This window comes from Plectropomus leopardus, chromosome 6 (assembly GCF_008729295.1).
Source record: "Plectropomus leopardus isolate mb chromosome 6, YSFRI_Pleo_2.0, whole genome shotgun sequence".
In the NCBI taxonomy this organism is placed as follows: Eukaryota; Metazoa; Chordata; class Actinopteri; order Perciformes; family Serranidae; genus Plectropomus; species Plectropomus leopardus.
The window spans coordinates 20,703,299-20,726,025 of record NC_056468.1 but is presented as its reverse complement, the minus strand read 5'-3'; the positions used below and the strand labels follow the sequence as shown (position 1 = coordinate 20,726,025).

Genomic DNA, 22,727 nt, shown 5'->3' with positions numbered 1-22,727 from the left:
ACCCCATCGTATCATATAATGGTAACCTTTCAGAGGCATTTTAATCAAAGCCTTTGGGATGTGCTCTTGGGTCGTGATCTGGTTACGGCTAGTTCCACCTTAAATGAAGCAGCCTGCAGCACTGAGTCAATGTTCCCAAAATATCTGGATGAAAGATAAACTGTCCCCTTTCCTTTACCCCTCTCTCCCTCCCCTTGTCATTTTCTCTGTGTGCAGTGCTCCCACACTCTTCTCTTTAATCCCCCCACCCCCCTTTCTTTTTCCCAGTTTCTCAGTGTTGCCTCCTCCCATCTCCTAATCTCCCCCTTCATATCATCTCCCCTCACTTCCCCTCCTCTTCTGTGTCACTCCACCCATGTGCAATCCCCCTCCTCTTTCTCCTCCCTCTCTCCTCCCAACCTAACCTTTAGCCGTTCCTCCTCTTGCCTCCCTCCTCTTCTCTCTGCCCTCCTCCACCTTTCCCCTCCCCTCTGTCTTTAGCCGATATATAAAAGCGTTGCATCCCTCTCTGCCTCCCTCACACACATACAGTGTGTTTGCTGGGAAGGGGACAGTCAAGGGGAGACAAGGGATTACATTGTCTACCTGCTTGTGAAGGAATTATTTCCCTCTCTGGAATTTCCATTAAAGAGGTACAGCCTTTCCATTAACAATATAATTGCACTAAATGGTAGGAAATTTTCTGCACTTATTTTAATGTTAGCTATGTAATCGTCCCCTGTGAGGGTGTCCTGGGGGGTATTTTTAGTGTTTTAATGGAACTGAACTGCTGCAGCATAGTGTTTGCATATGTAAGTGTTTTTATTTTACCTGCTTACTAGTGTGCAGCCAGTTGAATAATGAAATTTTGATAATTTGTTAAATATAAACGAAGAAAGAAAATTCACATTTAATATGTGTATTTTTTGCGTGTTTACTCACAGTGGCTGTAATACAGTGTACATTGGATAATATCTTTCAAATTTCCTTTTCCCATGTGCTTCTTGTCTCCTCTCATTGCACCATCCTCTTGGCTTCTCCTGCCTTCCATCACCAAATGTTTCTTCTCGCCTCCTTTGTCTTATATAACCACACAATAACAAATCTAATGTATGCTTTTTCCTTCTTATCTTCTCTCAGATCTTGGAACAAAATCCCAACCGGAGCCATAGCGACATTCTTATCATCACAACCTGGTGACATCACTAATATCACGTGATCTACAGCATATTTTCCTACCAACAACATCGTCGCTTGTCAGTAACTTCAGCACCGAACGCATTTGACATCATCAAGGAGACCATGAGCAGCAACTACAGCGTCACACTCGTAGGCCCTGCCCCCTGGGGCTTCAGGCTGCAGGGAGGGAAGGACTTCAACATGCCCCTCACCATCTCCAGGGTAAGACTAAAACAAATGGACACACAGACACATGATAATACGTCCATTCCAACACACTCTTAAGTAGTATCATCTATTATGTGATAAGAGCACACATCCCTGTTTTATCTCCTCATACATTCATCACAGTGCAGCTGCAGAATGGCATCCCGGCAATGCCCCATGGCTGATAAGTAATTTAAAAGATGAAAACTGATTCCCTTTCTGCCTTCCCCTCTCTCACTCATCCTCCTGTCCATCTTTTCACCACCTCGCCACTACCACACATGTGATAGCCCAACTGAATCATATGCCATCTGTCATGTATCGACCACACAGGAAACCTTTTCTCACTCTCTGTGCATTCCACTTTATGTTTGAGTGTCTGTAGTGAACGCAATCACAGTTTCTGGCGCACACAAATCTTGGCTTCAGTCCGGCTGCTTGAACAAGTAACTTGATGGTCCCTTGGTTTCTCTGCCTTTCAGTGTCTACTCCTAGTATTACCTCTTGTTGCCCTCCCAGTCTGCTGTTCGTTCACACGTTAAAGCTCACACAAATATGTTTCCCTCATCACTTTGACTTAAGTATGATCCTGAAACTGATAATCCCTTGCTCAAGCTTCTGTTCCGTTCTGCTTGGAGAGTGCAGCTTCATTGGCACACACAAAATACAGTAAAGCATACATGCGCTGCACACACATACACACATGCAGTTCATTCACATGTGCATGCATACACACAAATCACTAGACCTGGCAGTGTACAGACTCCTGGCAACATGAGACTGATGATGAATGGCTTGCCAGGTCCTGTGCCAATCCCCCTTGGGGCCGCTTTGGGTTGCCATGTTTGTGTTATTACTTTGGATGTGATACTTTTCCCACTAACTGAAGCCATGTGAATTCTTACCACAGTTGTGTATGTGTGTGAGTGTGTGTCTGGGAGTCCATACTCCCAGACACACACATTTTGCATGGACTCAAAATTGTGGAAGACGCTATCTGAATAACTGAGAGACAAAATAAATGACAGACAGAGGACAGAAATAGAAAAAGACAGGGACAAGCTAAAGATTAAAAGCAGCTCTGTATTGGCAGTCTTGAATTTTGATATGTGGATGCTGTCACATCTGAAATAACAAATTATAAGAAAAAAATTCTGCAGCGCAAAAAAAAATTCTAAATGATTGATGGAAATTAATGTTGATGTTGGTCAGTGAATGTTTTCTTATTCCCAGAGAAATTGGCAGCACCTAAACTATAATTGTCTCAGCAGTTCATTCTGACCTTTACTGCAGTATCACAATGACAGTTATATGGTTTGCGGTTTCAAGACGTTGGCAGGAGTGTGAGTGCTGTGTAAGTGCTGGTGCAGTTTTTGGTGCTGATATAGTAAATGTTTGTTAGGTCTGCTTAAGACCACAAAGTGTAAGTGGATAATATGACTTAGGATGCTTCTATATTTATGGGTGTATCCAGATTAGGATCTGGTCATGTCTTGAAATTCCAACTTCAATGAGTGATTTTTCACTTAATCAGTCAAAAGTGAAATAACAACTAAAGTTCCTCTCAAGACAGATTCAGTTTTAAAGTATATAAAAATACTAATGTTTAACATGATTTTCTGACATCTGAAGAGCTCAAAGCAGATCTAGCTACTCTTTCTCCCTCATTGAGAAATTTGCCTGCAGCAGGTTTTGCTTTTGCTTTACACATTCTCCAGCGCTACTCATGCTTGTTTACCTGTGAACAGCAACGTGCATCAAGATGCAAACAATAAAGTTTTCAGCCCACACTAGTGTTGAGGAAACATTGGAGGGATTCAGCAGTACGTGTTTGAGCCTCAGTCAGACCCAGGCTCAGATGAGGAGTCTGTTGTGCACCAAAATCAGACTAGCAGATGTGTTGGCTTCTTTTATTTATGTTGTCTTTTAACTTCGAGGCTAACTGGTTGACACAGCATTAATAATTACAAAACATACACTAATATCTGCTCTGATGGGATTTTTGGTAACTAGTGTAAAGAAACTTCAGGGTTTGGTTTGCATCCAAAAACTGCATACTCTACCACATCTGCTGTCAAAACTTTCACTATACTAAAGCAAACTCTGCTCACAAGGGTTTCCTGCATTCGGAAGCAACTGGCTTTCATATTAGTGATGTATACAGTCTAGTTTGCCCAGCGTGCATTTGAATCTCCGATTGTAGGGAAATGCTGACATCGCCCCCTTCAGTATAGGAATGTGAAAACACTCTAGTGACAAACTTTGCCCTGATACAAGTCAGTATAGTCAATGTCAGATATTTTAGACATAAACATAAGAAAAACACATTTTGATCATGTATTTCTATTTCTGTGCCATCGATTGTTCCTTAATAGTGCAGCAAAAGGTGTAAACAAAAACTTTCTGCACACACAAAAATTCAAACTCTGTCATATCCCTTTGGTTCACAGTTTTGAATACTTTATTTACATACCATATTGTTTTGTATTACGTGGCAGTTTTTCGAAGCGTAAAAAAAGAATATTGTTTAACAGAACAGCAGTGCATCTGGTTTGGGAAAACTGAGTATAGGGTGGCCTTTATTTAACTTTGGGTCTTTGGAAAGAAACGTGAGGACATAGAGAAGGAGAGTGGCAGCATGAAACTGAATGTACAGTGATACTGATATGCAGTGCATGGGAATAAATCTCCCACTATATACAGGGACTAAGGGTGACTTGAGGACTGATGACAGACAATCTATGTGACACAAACTCATGATGTCCCTCAACAGATCATCCATCTAGATAGGCCTCTCTGGCCTCCTCATTCTTACCATGCCTTCATCCCCTCATACTGTCCTATTTGTTTCTCTCTCTCTCTCTCTCTCTCTCTCTGCCCCTGCATCTGTATATTTCTCTATCTCAGTAGATTTTACGTCTCACTTCCCTTAAACAATAAAGTTTTCAGCCCACACAAGAATCAAACTAAACCATAACCTTAGTCGACCTATTAAATTTAGTTTCTGGTGATGAAGGTCTGCACGTCTGACCACAGATCACTGACACACACACACACACACACACACACACACACACACACACACACGTCCTTATCCATTGTGTGTTTCTGCTGTGTATCCCAGACACGCTGCTCTCTGCCAGTCCAACCATGGACTTGGTTCTAAGAAGGGGTTATTAGGGAACGCAGCACTTCTGCCAAACCACACTTACCCTAACAGCTGCAGTTGCTAAGCTCCATACGTACGTAGATATACTGTGTGTTTCGTTTGCGGCACAAATCGTAGCCACGGTATTATCACATTGTGCCCGTATTGCATCATAGGGTCGAGTAGGTGTAACCGCAACTGTACGTTCTGAGCTATCTGCCCAGTAACTGCTGTTTTTCCTCACTGCTTCTTTGATCTGCTTTTTTTCACCGTGTCAAAAAGCAGTTTTATAACAGGCCAAGATTGACGGTGCTGCTTCTCAAAGTGCCAATGAAACATTTTACCACAGTAACCCAGTTTGACGTAGTCCATAAAAGGAGATATTTGGAGAAGAAAGGAAAGATTCTTGCAAAAGTAGGCATTGTGAGAGGGTGAGGTTGCTAAGAGTTACTTAAGTATATTTATTGATAGCCTGCAGCACCTTGAACATATCCTGTTTTCAAAACAATTCTGTATACAGTCATACATTGCAACGCACAGCAAAACAGCTGGATATGCATGCTTGTTCTTTTAGTCAGAATGGATTTCCGTAAGAACACAGGTAGGGGTCTTCCTCAAAGATACATGACTGTTGATAGGCTTAAAGAGTAACAGAAGCTGTAATAGTTTACCTACATGATTGGCACTATAAGCTCCAGACTGCTTTGTTACCTTGTCAAATTATGTGGCAACTATGTAATGGACATTTGCTGCTGAAAAGATTTCGCAGAAAATAGCCTGTACTCCAGTTACCGTTAATCCTCATTAAAACCATTTATTGTGAAATCCATTTACTTGTTTTACGGATCAAAGGATTTCCAACGTCAAGATCCCTCATGTGTAGAGACAGAAAATAGCTGCCCTCTTTTCCCAGTTAAATTTACAACACAGTGAATCAATATTTAAACCTTTCCGAGGGCAGCCCACTTACAGGATCCACTGCTAAAATAATTTAAGGGAAGGCAGCCCAGGGGAGCCTGTGCATTAAGCTTCTGAAAATAGATGTGTCATTTCACAGGTCAGTGAGTCATGAGGCAGGCAGGCCTCTGAGCTCTATCTGTGTTTTAAGAGCTCCCAGGTCTTAACTGAATATTGACCAGAGGGCATCTTGGGTGTTGAGTGCATCTTTAAAGAGACTCAAAGTGCACACTGTGACATTATGAAGGATAGGTAAATTTAGACTTTTTAAACATTTTAAGGGAGATAATTCCTTTATTTCTGTTATTTAATGTTGTTTTATCATACAGGTACATAGCAGTAGTACATCTTAGATGCAAAATGGCTCTGCACCAGCAACAGCCATAGGCATTATGTTTTGGGGTTTCCTGTCTGTCCCATTCATTTGAGGGAATTTCTTATTTCTTATTTGGCACAAACGTCCACTGGGAATCAGTCATGAATCATTAGATTTTGGTGGTCAAAGGTCAAGGTCACCGTGATCTCGGCTGTGTCATTTTTTCCAAGGGAATATCTTCAAATCTGGCACTAACGTACTTTTACATGAGTTAGAGGCATCTGCCTTTTGATGACATTTTATATCCAAAAATTTAAAGGTCAGCTTCATCAAAATGTACTGAAAAAACAATTTTCTGGCCATTACTCAATGTCATAACTCAGGAAAACGATGGGAGTCATTTTGTCACTGAAATAGTGACATTAATCTTGGGTGCCCACCTTGAAACTGTGCTGATAGTATCTTTGCTCCCGGGCTGAACATGTGTATGAAGTATCCATGTATTAGAAGTTGTAGCTTCTTTGGAACAACATCCATATTTAAAGCATTGTAACCTGTCATGGCAACATGTGAGTCTGGTCCAACATGGATGTCAGCTGTAACTGCAACTTCAGTGGTTCACAGAGGAATACAACTGCCAATTCTGGTAAAATAGTATCCTAGTAATTCTAGTTATACATCTAGAAGGATTTTTTAATAATGCATCTAAATGTCATCACTGGATGAATCCTTCCTCTGGAGCTCTATTGAGAAATATCTTGTTTTTAAGAAGCGTTAATCACACATGATAAAGTTTGTACTGTGACTACAGAAGCTGACTGGAGAGCTAATCTATATTAAAACCTTTTCATGGAAGAATGCAGTTCCTGGAAATGCATCAGCGATGGCTGTTTCCTGTCTCCCCAGAGACGCTTCAACAGGCGATGATAACAACTGACCACAGCGATGGGTCTATTTCAAAGACTGTTAAGTTCTGTACATAGTATCTGCCTTTCTCTCTGTCTGTATGCCTCTCCGCCTCTCCGCCTCTATTTCCTCCTCTTACAGTATTTACACTCACATTGCATCACTGTCCAGTCCTCAAACCTGCTGCGGAGCTGGTTACTTTGTGCCTTAACCTTTCAGACTACCAGAGCCAGTTGACAGCTCCTCTGTATGACTTAATAATACTTAAATCCATCTTAATCAAACAAGTCCCATGCTTCCCTATGAGTATCTATCTATCTATCTTAGTAAAATAATCCCAGAGCCAGAATCAACAACTTATCATTTCCTCCCCCACAAATCAATCTGTCAGTGCTGATGTGTGTGTGCCTGTTGGCGCAGACTTGTTGTATTTGGACAATGTAATAGATTGGACTTTCTCTGAGTTCACAGCAGCGCAAGAATTAATCTTGCACTCCTTGAAATGTGAGATTTGACGTTCAAGATTTGCAGTTATTGTGGCTTTTTGTTTAGGAACAAGTCTTTTGATTTTAATAGTTATCAATAAGTATTTGCTAGGTTGGTTTGCACCATTATAGCAGTAATAAATTGAGAGAAAAGAAAGGGATTAGTTTTTGAAAACTTTCCTGTTTCTCTGGATTGATGCTGACAGTTATCTGGTCCTTCTGGTGAACTCACTGAGGCATTTTTGTCTTCACTGGTAATGGACTGACTAATCCATTGTAAAAAGTCCCATCAGTGCCGATACAGGAACCATGCTGAAAAGAAAACCACACCATAAATACTTTCAGCAGCCAAAATCCTTGTCTTGTTTTTCATACAAACTCATACTTGAAATGTCTTACGATTGTTTAAGGGCCATTTTGATGATTCATGTTACATAGTTAACAAACTTTTCGGGGGAAGGACATGATGACAACATATAAAAGACACTAAGAATACAAATAAAAAGTTTTTAAAGGATGCTGATTTAGTGTAACTGGAATGAACAGAATTATTTAAGGCCACAAAATCTTTTATGACCCTGGTAGTCAAGCACAGCCAGGTCATAACATGCACCGCAGTGAATTCACAACGACGAGACTTGAATACCCTATTGTTTAATGCAGCTATAATGTTTTTTCCACAGTAGCTGCTTATCCGGCCACGTCTCCTCTGTCTTCCTCCCAGGTTGCCGGCCTCATGGCTGGTATCATTTTTATTCATAATAATATAGGTTGAAATAAAAACGTTTATGACTGTGTGGGTTAGGAGTTCAATAGAAGGACAACAGCTGTAGCTATCTTCTTTCCTCTTCGGCTTTTAGGTATTTGCTCTTGATGTTTTGTTTGGACGTTGTTCAGAGGACTCTAGACACTGAAGTCTGGTGCCTACTGGCAGAGTAGGGGACAAAACTGGCTGTGGTTCCTGTTACTTCACAGTGTTGGTTCACTTGTAACCCTTCTGTTGTGTTTGGGTTAAATTTGACATTTCTAAAGTTAAACTGTCTCATAGATATTACTTGTTTTTAACGGAATAGCTATAGTCACAAAAACAATGGTTATCATTTTATTTGATTTTTGATGGTGTTTTAAAAAATGTTCAGGGTCAAATCTGACCCAGCAGAGAATATTAAAGTGTTTGGGAGGTTCTGGTTTTACTCAAAATTGACTCATATTCTTGTTTGGGTTAAGTTTAATCCACAAAACTACCCAGAATGTTTTATTACTGTCTGCCATACAAACCAAAGTTCTCAGAGGGTCAGATTTTACAATTTTTTGATTATTTGGTTCATCAGATTTTCAACTTTTCATCCTAGCTCCTCAAAATTATGTTTACATGCAACTAATTTGAGGGAAACATCGTGCAGAGCAAAGGAAGGAAAGGAATGGTGCTAATTACCGTATCTGGCAAGTTGCAAAAATGTTGATACTGAACTCATCAGCAAAATGTTCACTGACAATATATTTCAGTTGTTCTCCACCAAAATAGGCAATCTTGCAATAAAGTATCCAGTCATAGTTACTAGAGCATTATTATTTATTGCCTGTTTTATTAACATTTAACCAAAATCACAATATTTTCCTGAACTTAACCAAACTGATTTGTTGGTTAAACATAAGACAGGACAACAAGTTCTTGTTATTACGTTTTTTAAAATACAAATTTAACCAAAATAACAATCTTTTCCTAATATTAACCAAAGCACTGTTGTTGCCTAGATCTAATACAGGGGCCTGGACCTGAACTACTGGTGTCAAGGATCTGCCATTTGCACACCTCCCATCTTTCCCAGCCACCTCCTGCTGAGGCATATGCGATATATGAATATAGTATTTTGTTACCTGAGAGAAATATCTCTGAATATAATTCTGGCAGCGATTAAATTTCTGCACACATAATTAAGAAAGCCGTTAAGTAACATGCAAACTAATTTCTAGGATTCAGGGTTGAAAAACAAAGTAAATGTGACTTTTAGATATATATATACATATATATATATATTATTGTATATTTTGCATACAAATAGATAATAAGTTGAGGTAAAATACTATATTTGGGGTGAAAAGAACTGTTTTTAAATAGTTAAGTGATGAATTGAAAAATTGAAATTCTGATCAAATTTTGATCCAAAAACTCAAAAGATACAAGCCCCTTTGTAGCACAATAAGAGGGTTCGAGACCTTGCATGCACTGTTCTGTTTGCAATGAGGCATCTCGCTCTCTTTGTTCAACTGCCACTGTGACCAGAAACCCCTTGAAACTCATGCCTTACCAATCATGCAAACAGTTTTCATCCCTGGATCTGGATGAATTTCTCACTCTCAGAGCTGCAACTTGATTAAAAGCATACTGAGTAATAACACTCACATCATTTTTTCAGAAAATAGGGAAATAATTGTTGTTCTAACTCATTTTAATGTTTTTTTGGCAAGGTTTCCATTTTTGACCATAGTGTTCCTATTAGCACATATTATTATAAACAAGTTAAACATGATACAACCTGAAACTTAAAACCAGCATTTTGGATTAATTACAGCCTCTGTAAGTGTGTGCCACTGATGACGCACACAGTGCGTTCATATGGAATAAGAACAATCCAGTCTTGTGTTAATATGGCTGTATTCCTGACTGTGTGTTCACCAGCCCTGCCAATGCTCAGTCCCCCAGCACCATGACAATCACATCATTGAGTCTGGCTGTGAAAGCTGGCTTGTTCGCTTCTAGTTTACAAAAATGCAGTTAGTTTTTACAACGCAAAATAATGTCATGCAGATTTGTTGATGCTGGTCCTGTGTGTAGTTTTACAATAAAGCCCTCTGTTACATCTATAACCACTCACTTCATTTCCATGTAAAGGAAACATCCTCCCGTCAATACCTGAATACCGTGTAACTCATAAATATGTCATGTTTTAATGGTTTCCAGCAGGTATATTGTGACAGGGTGTCAGAGTTTATTTTGTTGGTGTGGACACTTTTCCTTGACCTGCCTTGTCTACTACTTGCATGGTTAGTGATGTCTAGTTTTTCCTAAAATGACTTATAGGTACCCTGTGGAGTTCTTGACCTGCAGGGTTATGGAGCAGTGTTGTTGGGAGTGAGTCTCCGCTGTGCTACACATGTATATGCATTCCTGTCAATCGTGTCACGGTAACACTGATCTACAGGTGGCAGTAAAATGCCAAGAAAAGCAGCAATGCCAGAAAAGCAGGAAAGAAGAAGACTGTGAGCAACTAAACACGGATGTTAACAATGCAGGGTATAAACTTTTTTAAAAAATGGGCTCAGCAGCAAATGTTTTCAGTGGAGGGAAATGTAGTCAACGCGTGTGTGAGGCCTCACTGATGCACACAATGTGTGTTGGTGAGTAACAATAAATGCAAACAATCTTTATTTACAAGAAAACTCCACAGGGCACCTTTTTAGCTTTTGCTTAGCTTTTACTTTTGAGCATACATTTTAGTGTCATTAGATTAAGAAAAGACACACTATGCTGACTTTTCAACACTTGTTTGGACATGATCTTTAATTTATTATTGTTAGTGAAACAGTTATTTTGAAAACCCATATCAGAGGAAACATTTGAGTTTTTCGTGGATATACTAATAACAGGAGCAGTTTAATCTTCATAATGTTCTCCATCAGCTCGTATCAGAGTGGGCTTATGCTTGAATAGGGAGGCTTCTTGTAAGAATGGCAGATCTCTTGGCCAGATTCTCAATCTCATGTGCAAAGCTTTATGGTTAATGTGTACAATGTGTTCTTGGGGTTTGGCAGCTGCAGCTGCAGTGAGCTATCTATGGGAACTCAGTCCGATATAGCCTTTTTTTATTAAAGTTTGTAGCATTAACATACAAGTCAGGCTGTGATCATTAGACATCGGTGCACACACAGCTTCAGGGAAAGAGACAAGCTATTTTCATTAAATTGAAAGTATGTCTGTGCATGTGCCAGCATAGGAGTGTGCATGCATGGGTACACATGTGTAAACACACGCCATGCATATACTGTTACAGGAATGCAATCATTTAGAGGAGTGATGCCCAGTTTTTGGCCCACAAGATGGGGTGCTGGGTGGCACGCCGACCATTTTCTAATCAACATAATCAACATATCCTCATACAGCGATTCCAATGAATATGTGCACACAATGGTTCCTATGATGTCCTATGAGTAGGCACCCCACAAATAAAATTACATCCTTAATGTAAAGATGCAGAGGTTAGGTTTAGGATAAGAAACTTGGTTGGATGTCTTTAGGTTTAAGCAAGTAAAGTTACTTTGGTTAGGTTTAGAGGTTAGGTTTACCTTAAAACTGACTCAGGACTCACTCAAAGTTAACACAGTTCTGAACATCTGTGTCCTGTGTTCTGTGCCCCATTCACCGCCCCAACCTGCCTCCTCACTGAAGCGCTTAGGACAGCTTCTTTCTTTACTTCTTTCAGCGTCACATGATTGCAGCCTTCCAAAAATAATTGGGTTATACATAAATTACTGGCTCATGATTAAGAGGGCTATGCATGAATTTTGGTGCATTACTTAAAATGTACAGACAATGCATTAAAAAACAGAAAAAAATGATTCACACTGGGCATTTTTTGTACTCAAAATGTAAACAAGATGCCAGAGTGCATTAAAAAATTTAAAAAACATAAAAAAAGAGGTTTAAAAAAAAGACCTTCAGGGGAGGATCCCCTGTGGTCTGTCCTAAGCCGCAGATCCTGCTAACGCCCCCATGTACACTTAACCAGCACAAGGCTGCTGTGACTGGCCTCCTGTTACTTTGCAAAAGTGGATCTTAAAAAACTTGCTGTAAACATTATATTGATTCTAACTCCCAGATGGAGCGCTGCATTTTCTGTAAAGAACAGGCGTCTCTATTTTATTCTTCTATCCATTCTCTACTTTGTATTGTAGTATTATGCCATACTCATACTGTACTCATCCCTTTTCAGGTTTTTGTGTTGTTATACATCAAGCTAGCAAATAGGGTGGTCTGTACATTTCGATATATTGGTTTTGCAACAGGCTTTAGAGTCTTGATGTGATCATCATTTTTAGGAACTTTTAACCCCAAAGCAATCAGTCTGGTTGAATCAGACTCTGACAGCTGAAACGGAGCAGTGGATTTTCTCGGATGAACACTAGATCCTGTTTCAGGTATTTCCATGATGCAGCTGATGTAACTGCATGATTTACCTCATTCAGGAGCATAAATTGTGAGTGAAACATTACCTAACAGTTTAATATGAGTTAACTGGTGCTCATACAACTTGGTTGAGATGATGTCTGCCCCAGCTTCTGCCTCCTGCACTTTCTTCGTTTTCCCAGCTAACTTTTTTCCATCTCTCTCTGTTTATAAATCTCACTCACCTCTTTCTTCCACTCTATCTCATCCCTTCAAACTCTGTCTGTGCTTCCTCGCATAAGTATTTTTGTCCTTATTTTGAAGTTTACTTTGTTGCTAAGAGATCAGAGCACTGGAGCTGTCTTTCCCTTTTTTCTGCACACATTTTAATTTTAATACTACTCTTAGAATTGAGGTACTGTCCAATAAACAGTAATGTTTTTAATACAAATAAATCAAGGGCATAGTAAAAAGTAAAAGTATTACTCCATTGTTTCTTGTTGACTTTTTCTTTTCCTGCTTTGGATTCAAATTAACATTGAAGAAACATTTCTTGTAATGAAGGATTCCACTAAAAGATAACCCCCTGGATGTCTGGCCTGAGCGAAATAAATATTTCTGACGGCTGACATATGGAAGTTGCTTTGTGGATGTTTTAGTTACAAGGAACAATCTGGGTATTCGTGTCTCCTGCTCTCAGCATTTCAGTCTTGGCGTGATGTGAACCATCTGCCTGTCATCTCTGTCACTGCTTGTGCTGAAAGCAGGCATTGTTCAAAGCACTCAAACTGGTCAGTGTATGTTCAAACCAGACAATGTTTCAGCACTCCAGCTCGCCTTTATTGCTGTGTGTTGGATCCAGTTTACTTTTTCAGAGCACTTAAATCAGACAGCGTATGTGTTGAAAACTGACGTTGCTGGAAGCATAATGTTAAGTTCATCTGTGTGAAGGCTTTGACACACTGCAGGTGTTTTTCTCATTCTTTGGAATAAGTGTTGACACCAATATTGACCCCTTAACTTTTGCATGAATACATAATGAGGCATGGACTTTTTTCACAGAGGTGGTTGAAAATACTGAATATCAGGTATTTTGTAAAGTCAGCGTGTAAAGGCAGATTACAGCTTTCATAAATTGTGACATTTAGTTAAAGCTGCATGAAGAATTGATTTTCATTTTGGCTGCCTAAAGAGAAGACGAATTAACAGCTGAAAAACACAGACTTTAACATATGATACTGTTATAAAGTTGGCAATAACTTCCATCTAGCAGACCCTCAAGCGGCTGCAAGAATAATGACTCCTGTTCACTGGGAGCAGAGAGAAGTAGTGTGATATTGTTAAGGTCCACTAGGGTGGATTGCTGGGTCGACAAAATGTTTGACTTTGTCACAGGAGACGACTTTTTATTTCCTGTTTTCAACTGAGAGTCAGTGTTTTTTTTCTTCATGAACATGATCGTTCTCTAACCTTAACCAAGGAGTTCTTATTATGACCAAAGTGATGAAGATCCCCTAACCTTAAAAAAGTAGTTTCTTAAACCCAAATCAGGATGTTTTTTTACCCGCAAACAAATACTTATTTTAATCAAATCCATGATTTTTCCCCAAACTTAACCAAATTGTTTTATCAGCCTAAATTTAACCAAACCTTAACTATAGCTTTGCCATATATATATATATATATTAATCAATAGGGGCATTAGATCAGAAAAGCTGCATGTGTCATTCTTAAGGGTTACAAACAATAATTTTATCATTTAATTAAGGACCTTGAAGTGTCTGGCAAGATTGTGGAAAGGATCCTACAGAGATAGACCTGTGTGTTAAAGAGTAAGATTATTCTTAACCAGAAACAGCCCTGAAATTGGTTTGGGCAAAGCCACCAGTCTAAATGCACAGTAATTTTAGCGTGTAGCATTTTTCAAATATCAAACTGGGCGGATCCAAACCAAAGCTGATGATTGTTTGAACAGTGGAAAGATGAACCAAGTTGGCGTTTTTAAGTTAAATTTTGTGTCTGTTGACTAAATAAAGTTTACTTTGAAATGTTAAAATATTGTTTATTTAAATTGAGTCTGTTAGGTTTGGTGATACTGGAACTGTTTCTGCTTAAACAGAAAGAGTCTTACTCTGTCTCTGTAGGATCCTTTCCACAATGTTCTGAGACACTTAGAATAATAATCTGAGCCTGTCAATGGCAAAAAAACCAACCAAACAAACAAACAAAAAAAAAAAACATGCACTTTAAGCAGATGTAGGTTGCCAGTGCATAGTTGCCCAGAGTGGTTACATTGCAGCCCAATGTGCAGCTGCCGGCTGCAGTCCTCTCATGCCATACTGGACCAATTTCAAAAATACTTGTTCTGTTAGTCACTTAGACACAAAAACATGGGAAATAGGCTCTAGGTTGAAAAATACCAAAGTTACCCTTTAACGGCAAGCTTTTGGTGTCTACAAATTTTCAGACAAGGATTTTAATTCAGGCCAGTTAAGCCACTCTTCTTGTTGGTGTCAATTCATATTGTAAGATCAAGCCCCAGTCTGACGTGTTGTAATTGTCCCACTTGATGGGACGTTTTGGTATTGGTGGCTCATGTTTTTGGTATTGTTGTCCCATCGGAAGGTTATTAATATAAGTCGTGGTCAAGTGTTCACGGATGTCCCTGCACATTTGGAGCAGAGCTCAGCTGCTGTCAGAGAGTGTGCTTGATAAACATGAATGTGCGTAAATGTACGGTATTACTGTCTCTGGTGAATATGTGCATAGTGTTAAAGCTGCTGTTTTCTGTCATAGCCAAAGCAACACAGCCATAAATCAAATACCCTAGGAAACTTGAAGGGCTTGGCTTGTTGCATAGACAGATTATTTAGATATCTGTTTCTGATTTTCTCAATGATTTGTTGCACTCTCTTTGATATGAAAGTGAAACTACTTTGAGCGCTGAAATCTTTTTAATCATAGTGATTGAAAACAAATGTTAGCTTTTGGAAACCGATTTCCTGCCAGTGCAAACAGTTTCTTTAGACTTATCTGGAATGAAGACCTAAAGATTAAACACTTTCAGCACAAATAAAAAAAACTTTTTTTATTCTCTGTCTGTATGGCCTCATGTTCAAAACTAAGCTTTCTGGTACAGATGCGGGTTATTTTGATGCAGAGAAAAGCTGAGTGTTTCTGTATGTATGTTGGGAGAAAGAGCTCACAGTTGTGTGTGTAGGTGGTTGAAACAGAGCACTGATTGAGGGGGGAGCATATTTTGTGGTGAGCGTTTGGTCCATAACAGTGCCAGAGTGGTTAGCATGAACATACCTCTTGAAATGGGTCAAAATGCACACAGGAGAAAAAGCCCAAAGATTCAGCAGCAGGAAGTTTTGAGATTTCTCTCCAAAATTGTTTGGCAGGACCTCTCGTATCTGTAAAGGGTAGTCAGATGTTGCAGAATGATTAAGTCTGCTCTACAGTGGTTGTGTCAAACAATCACAGGACTTTCATCCAGGAGACCAGTGTGAAACCTAAAGTCAGTGTTGAGGTATGTTAACAATGTAACAATGTATGCCACTTGATATGTGATGTAAAACACGTGAGATGTGTCACATTACGTTCGTAATAAAAACCCTTATTTTAAGCCAAGCCATTATCTTTTTTCTAAACCTAACCCTAAATTTTGGTGTAACTGCAACGGTTTCTCAATGTTATTTTCATGCTGTGACCATTAACGGTCATGCACAAGTTGTAGCCCCCAGTAGAGTAGGGAGAAGCGACTTATGTGGTCGTATTGGCTCGAGGACTTGTTGTTTTTTTTTGTCCTTTCCTTATGTTTCTCCCTTCCTTTCCATCCACATACTTATAATCAGTGTCAAGTCAATCCCTCATTACTCTCCTCTTCCTGCCCTCTGTGGTTATGAGTGGTGGTGAGTGATGTTGCGTGTGTTGGGCTAATATGACTATAAAAGGTTGGGGCCACAGAGCCCTAACACTAATCCGGGTGCAGGGCCTCTTTTATTAGCCCTGCCTGTGTCTGTCTGTCTTGGTGTGTGTGTGTGTGTGTGTGTGTGTGTGTGTGTGAGAGAGAGAGAGAGAGAGAGAGTGACAAAGATAGAGGCAGAGGAAACAGACACAGAGGCGGACATGACACACCAAAGACGACTAAACCCACATCACACTCTCTCATCCTGGACTGTCATTTTTCATTCAGTAGAAACAGATTTTCTTTTAGGAGCTCCAAATTCAAATAGCTGCATTTGAAGGGATATATGGAGGGTAAGAGTATGGTCCACTTCATAGCTTGAACAACCACAGAAGTGGTCTGTGTGCATGTGTGTGCTCAGTGAAGTGGTCTGTGTGGTCCCTTTTTCACTGTGTCAGAAGAAACAAATGACCTCACTCCCCTTTTGGACACACTCGGACCCTCTGCGTGACCAAGAATGGTCAGAGCACAGTGAAAGGTGTTTTTGTTCTCTAAGGATTTAAATATAAAATATCCAAGTCCCATTTTATTTAACATAAAACAAATCCCCCCCCCCCCAAATCGTTACAAAATTAATATATCAATAACCTTTATGAAAGATTATTTTTTGTAATGATATCTTCACAAAGTGCTTTGCCGTCATGGGAAAAAGACAAGAGATACAGTGTGTAACAGCCTACGCACATATCCAAATTTGTCATTGTCCTCCCTCAGCCTACTGATAAGAATGGCTCTGGTTTATATGACACATGCTGCCACAATGTATTGCCCTGTCTGTTGGTGACAGTGAAAAAGCATTAACAGATGTACAGTATTTCAGATTAGAAATTACACTTTCAGAAGTAAAGAAAAGTCTCTTTACCTGGTATTTGAGCAGGAATTAAACATAATTGATTTGTTTTTCCTGTTGTTTTTTTTTAATTGATAAGAATTTTGTATTTGCATCTATGTTAAAAGTATACTATGCATGATTGTTACCGTCTGTAAACACACTCGTCAGTGAAAGTAAAAGGCAGTTCCAGATTCACTCTCTTTTGGTGTTCAGGTTGTTATATTTGTGTTTTTCCCCAGCAGTGTGTCTCTCTGATGCCTGCTGCTTACGGTCTGGCGGCTGGTTGCTACCTTTTTATAAAGCCCCGACCTTTTCTCTGCTGTAGGGGTACACACCCATAAACGTCCTGAACACAGAAAATAAGAAGAAAACAAGAGAACACAGGCAGAGGGAGAAGAAAAATACACCACCACACCCTTCAAGTTAGTCATAAGTGATGATTGAGGGGGATTACTACTTCTTCTTCTCTCTGTCATACTAATTTCTTCTTCTTTTTTTTTTAATCTTTTATCTTCAAATTTAAAATTCAAGATAATCTTTAAGGTAACCTGTATGTACTTCAATAGCACACACAACTTTAGCTTCCAAAGAAGAAAACAGAGCAAGTTTCAACACATAAATATAGAACACATAATAGCTCATTTAATCTAATTTACTTTGATTTTATTTCAGTGTGTGGACTCAGGCCCAATTGTGTGCCTGTTAAGTGGTTAGTTGCCTTGCAACTGTTCTTCAGCACTTGTTTACAAAATCTGTTGAGCATTGCTCACAAATAGATGGACTAAAACGGCAGTTGTGGGTGTGGAAATCGTTACAGTTTTTCCCCTAGGATGGTTGTAATTATATATTTAACATTTCTGTCAAGACAGAATTGATAAAGTACAGTATCTGTGCATGTTGAAGCCATGCTGAACAGCAGGGCTGGTATGTAATACCAACCGTGCTGTTAAACATGAGTTCCTTTGTGCGGCTTGAATCTGGTTCATATTAACCGGCTTTCCTCAGAGTAGAAGTGCAGCAATTAAACTTTGTTTAGATGCAGATATCTGAAGCATACCTCAAAAATCACGGCAGACACCGGAAACCAGATACAAGTGGCGGATATGCATAGTTTATGGTGTGTGCAAACTATGGGATGTCTGGCTTGTAATTGTTGTTTCCTCAAAGCCAATAAAAGTGGTATGTGTAGTGTTGTCTCATTAGCTATTTGTCACCTTTTTAACTGCGTTTTGTACGGAGAATAATGACATAATTGCTTTTTACTGGGAAGAGATTCACTTTAGTTGATCCTTACTGTGTGTCAAGTTAAGCTTAATTAGCAGACATACAAACGCCAAACAAACATCATCCTCTTAGTTACACTGCTGTGGTTAAAATTTGGCTGTAAACTCTAAATATGGTCTTGTTACCAGTTTGCTACTTGTCAAGTTCATATGCTACGGTCTGAACATACAGAAGGCAATGGGTGCCATGCCATTGTTGAGATGATCCAAAATTCCAAAGCCCAGTTATTCAAAAAAATGTCCGGTTGGACCGAAAGCCAATTTCTCCGACAGCTAGTTATGCCCAAAATAAATGCTGATTGCACTGTAGTATTGTTTCTCTTAAAATTCACCTCCCCTGCAGTCAGTTTCACTTTCCCTGCGACATTTGAGCCACCAAAGCCGGGTGTTTTGACCTTTACAGTGTTTCTGAAGGTCGTTTGAGCCACAGATCTCTGGTGTTTTTACAGACTCTTCTTGGTGTTTTCCAGTAGCGTTTGAGCCAGTGAACGCGGGTGATTTTTCCCCACTCGTCCCTGCTTTTCCAGCGACTTTTTCTGCCACCAAGCGTGGGTGTTTTAAGCCAAAACATGATCTTATCCGAACCATAACCATTTAGTTTTTGTGCCTAAACATAACCACAAATTTACTACAGAATTGTTGACAAATGCAAGGTATCATTTGTTTACGGAAATGCACAATGCACACATTTTTTTTGGCGCCTGGGTTGTCTATCTGCAGGAAGTTGGAGTTTGGAGAAACAAGATTTCTAAACAATGGAAGTTTGTTTTTGTGAAAACCAGCTGTTAGATAAGTGGGCTTTCAGTCCATTTGGGCATGTTTTTGGAAAAACAGGAATTTAACATTTCAGGCCATCAAAAAATTAGCAGTCCTCTGGCAATACTTACAATTAAAATCTAGCCTCCACTTCTTACTGCGGCATTCATATTGATCTAATTTCATTTTTTAATGTTCAGTCAATCAGACATTGTAAAACAGACATTTCATGTTCTCATACATCTTCAGTGCATGCATGTTTAGAAAAGAAAAATCTTTTTCTTTTCACAATCTACCAACAAGAGATGGCTGCACACAGTAGTGGAGAATTCGGACACAAGGATTGCATTAAGGTTGCAATCTTTTTTTCTCACACATGCTGTGGTTTAGGAACTTTTCTCTTTTCTCTAACAAGCTGTAAGCCCAGTATGACAGCAGGTCATAAAGAAGAAACAAAGGCACCTCAAAGATGAAGGCTCCGCCTATTAGACACACATCATTGGATGTACAGTAGACCCTCCATGATGTGGTAGAGGACCAGGTCTTTCATTAGCTTTGCCCAAATACTTCTGTAATGGAATGGATCCATAAATCCTGTGATAAATACAGAGTGAATGTGTCCTATTTAACAATCCCGACTGTGATGCAGATAATTTCAGCTGTTTGTGGTTTTTGTGTCTCTGCAGCTGACAGATGGCGGGAAGGCGGCTAAAGGTGGCATTGGTATTGGAGACATGGTTCTGTCTATTGACGGCATCGCCACGGAGGGCATGAACCACCTGGAGGCCCAGAACAAGATCAAGAGCTGCACTGGCAACCTTAGCCTCACCCTGCAGAAGTAAGCTCACACTTGGGGTGTGTGTGTGTGTGTGTGTGTGTGTGTGTGTGTGTGTGTGTGTGTGTGTGTGTGTGTGTGTGTGTGTTAAAAACTGAAACCAAGCTGCTTCACTTTACAATGATTTAATGTGTGAACGTGACTGGGAAGCCATTTGTCTCCTTGACAACACAGGATCTGTACATTCCCTTTCAAACAATCCCAAACAACCCATCTCTGCATCAGATTTACAGTCCATGCTTCCCCTTTGAACCCCAGATATCCCGCATATAAAGGCAGATGTTCACTGTTGTTGTAGGAGTTAATCTTAGCTCTAACACACAGCAACACCATTAGTTCTGCCTGATCTCCCGTTCCCTGAAGGAAAGAGGAATAACTGAAATCACAGCGAGAGCATCACACATGTGGACCACCCCCCTTCCCCAAGGCCTACTCCTCACTGTTTGGAGGAATCCTGTTGTACAGTGGAGCTGATTTATCACAAGCAGTTGTGTTGCCGTGTGTGTGTGCGAGAGGCTTTATATTGGTCCTCATGTGGTTTGAATTGTCCGGTTCCTTGGCAGCACCTGTAGGCATGCGTGTGTTTTCATTTAAAGACTGTGAGATGTTCAAGGTCTCTACACTTGTCTCTTTTGGATTCAAGATCATGAGAGAAAGAGCAGATTACCAGCATACAGTACAATACAGAGGTCAAATTAATTAATTTGGCTTCACATTCAATTAGAATTGACTTAACTGAAGTCATACAATGCTTACTTTATGTTTCTCTCTCTGTGTGTTTTGCTTTGTCTCTTCATCTGCATCTGCATATCTGGATTTTACATTCTGCTCTCCCTCAACGACTTTTCATCTTTCTCTCCCCTTCCCCTCGCTTAAGGCTAACTGGGCATGTCCTTTAATTTGTATCCAGTGGCAGAGAACGCATACTGTAATACCGCAGGGCTTATAGTAGCTCAAGGTCAGTGTGTGGGTTCCTCTGAAGAGAGACTGATCAGATCCTTTTTTAGGATGAGTAAAGCAGGTCTTGGCATAACACTTAGCTAAAGTGGGCAATGGATGATTTGCTTGTCAAAGTTAAGTTCACATTCTGATGGATGGAAAAAGTTTTAAATGTGAAGAAGGTCAACAAGTTTTGCTGACAGTGATGTGTAAGATACAACCAGTTGTCCAGCAGTCATTTGATTCATACCTTTAAGCTGTATCACTTACACAGTGCGGCCTTTCTGAGCATGCTAAAACATCACAAAAGGTGATGATTGAATTTTACAATAATTAGTTTTAAACATTGTAGTTTGGCTATGGTTTTCATAGTGGAACAACACTGCCACACATGCATCTGCTTATATAGTTGGTCTCCCTAAAGCTGCAATAAAACATATGGATGAGACGACTAATAGATTCAACATTTCAGTGCTTCATCTAAAGTTTGGCGTATAGCGAAAGATCGTGCTGCTTTGCAAGACTCCTCACAGAACTGAAACCTGCCAAACATTTGATTTATTATTATGACTGGCACACTATATATCTTCTCTTAAAGGAATCGTTTGACAGGTTGGGAAATACGCGTATGTGCTTTCTTGGCGAGAATCACATTGTTGGATTGAAACTATTCTACTGTTAGTTAAATGTGAAGCTACAGACAGGAGATGGTTAGCATAGTTAGCTTAACATAAAGCCTGAAAACAGGGGTTATCAGGTAACCTGGTTCTATCCAAAGATTAAAAAAAAAAAAAAATTGGCTGCACCACAGGAAGTCACTGAGCTTTTCCTAGAAATAATCCATCACATAACGTCCAAAAAAACCTACTGCATAAAAATGTAACTTACTCCCGCTAACCTTGTTATTTAATGAAAAGGGTTACAATCGACATTCACTCCCGATTCAACTGACTATGCAGCATTTATCAGCCAGCGAGATGCAATGGCTGGCTGCTAGGAAAAACCTCAGCCTCTGCCAGAGCAATATATAAACATCAGTCCAATTTACTTAGCACCAATTTTAAAGAAGAGACTGAATAGGTAAAATGAAGCAATCAGCAAGCATTTTCACTGCTGCTTTCTACTAATTACTAACCTGTTTTCTGTCCTGTCTGTGACTTCAAACGTAACACACTAGTTAAAAAACAACAGAAAGGTATGGTCATCTGCTGTGGAGCAATGTACTAGTCTAATGGTTATAGAAAAGTAGTCGACAGCCTATTTTTTGCAGGTTTTTCTGTGTTTAAAAAAACCTGCATACACATGCTAATTATGGTGGAAAAAATGGTATACTTTAGATCTTGTCATCTAACTCTCGACAAGAAAGCAAATAAGCATATTTTCCCAAACTGTTCTGTAAACATTCATTAGTCTTCTCACTATTTATGGTTTTCAATTGCAGTGATAAGCAGTGCCAGATTTCTATCTCTCATAGAGGTTTGTTTCAGATTACTTCATTAAGCCAAAAGAGCTGCTAAGTGCCAGTGTAACCAAACAAATCTCATGTAAGGGTGCACTTGTTTGGTGGACCAATTAAATGATTTTCTGTTTTGCATTGCTCTGTGTCTGTGGCAGACATAAGCCCTTTGAGCACTGATTCATGCCCTATTGGAAACACATGGAACGGCTTGTTTCATTAAGTAGCAGTATTATATTATTAAGGCTGTGTGACCACGCAGCCACTTTGGGGACAGCTGGCTCCAGCTTCTGCTTTACTGGGATACTTTACGGT

General features: G+C 39.6%; 1 protein-coding gene across 3 annotated transcripts in view; it reads left to right on the top strand.

Moving 5' to 3' along the window:
- The first annotated feature begins 526 nt into the window (after nucleotides 1–526).
- The window catches only part of pdlim5a (PDZ and LIM domain 5a), a 72,321-nt gene continuing 50,120 nt past the window's right edge, over nucleotides 527–22,727 (top strand). For all 3 annotated transcript variants that reach the window (XM_042487562.1, XM_042487561.1, XM_042487560.1), the window contains exons 1-3: nucleotides 527–632; nucleotides 1,120–1,380; nucleotides 19,869–20,020. In XM_042487562.1, coding sequence (XP_042343496.1) covers nucleotides 1,282–1,380; nucleotides 19,869–20,020 — 251 coding nt within the window. In that variant the 5' untranslated portion in view covers nucleotides 527–632; nucleotides 1,120–1,281. The remainder of the gene's footprint in view (nucleotides 633–1,119; nucleotides 1,381–19,868; nucleotides 20,021–22,727) is intronic.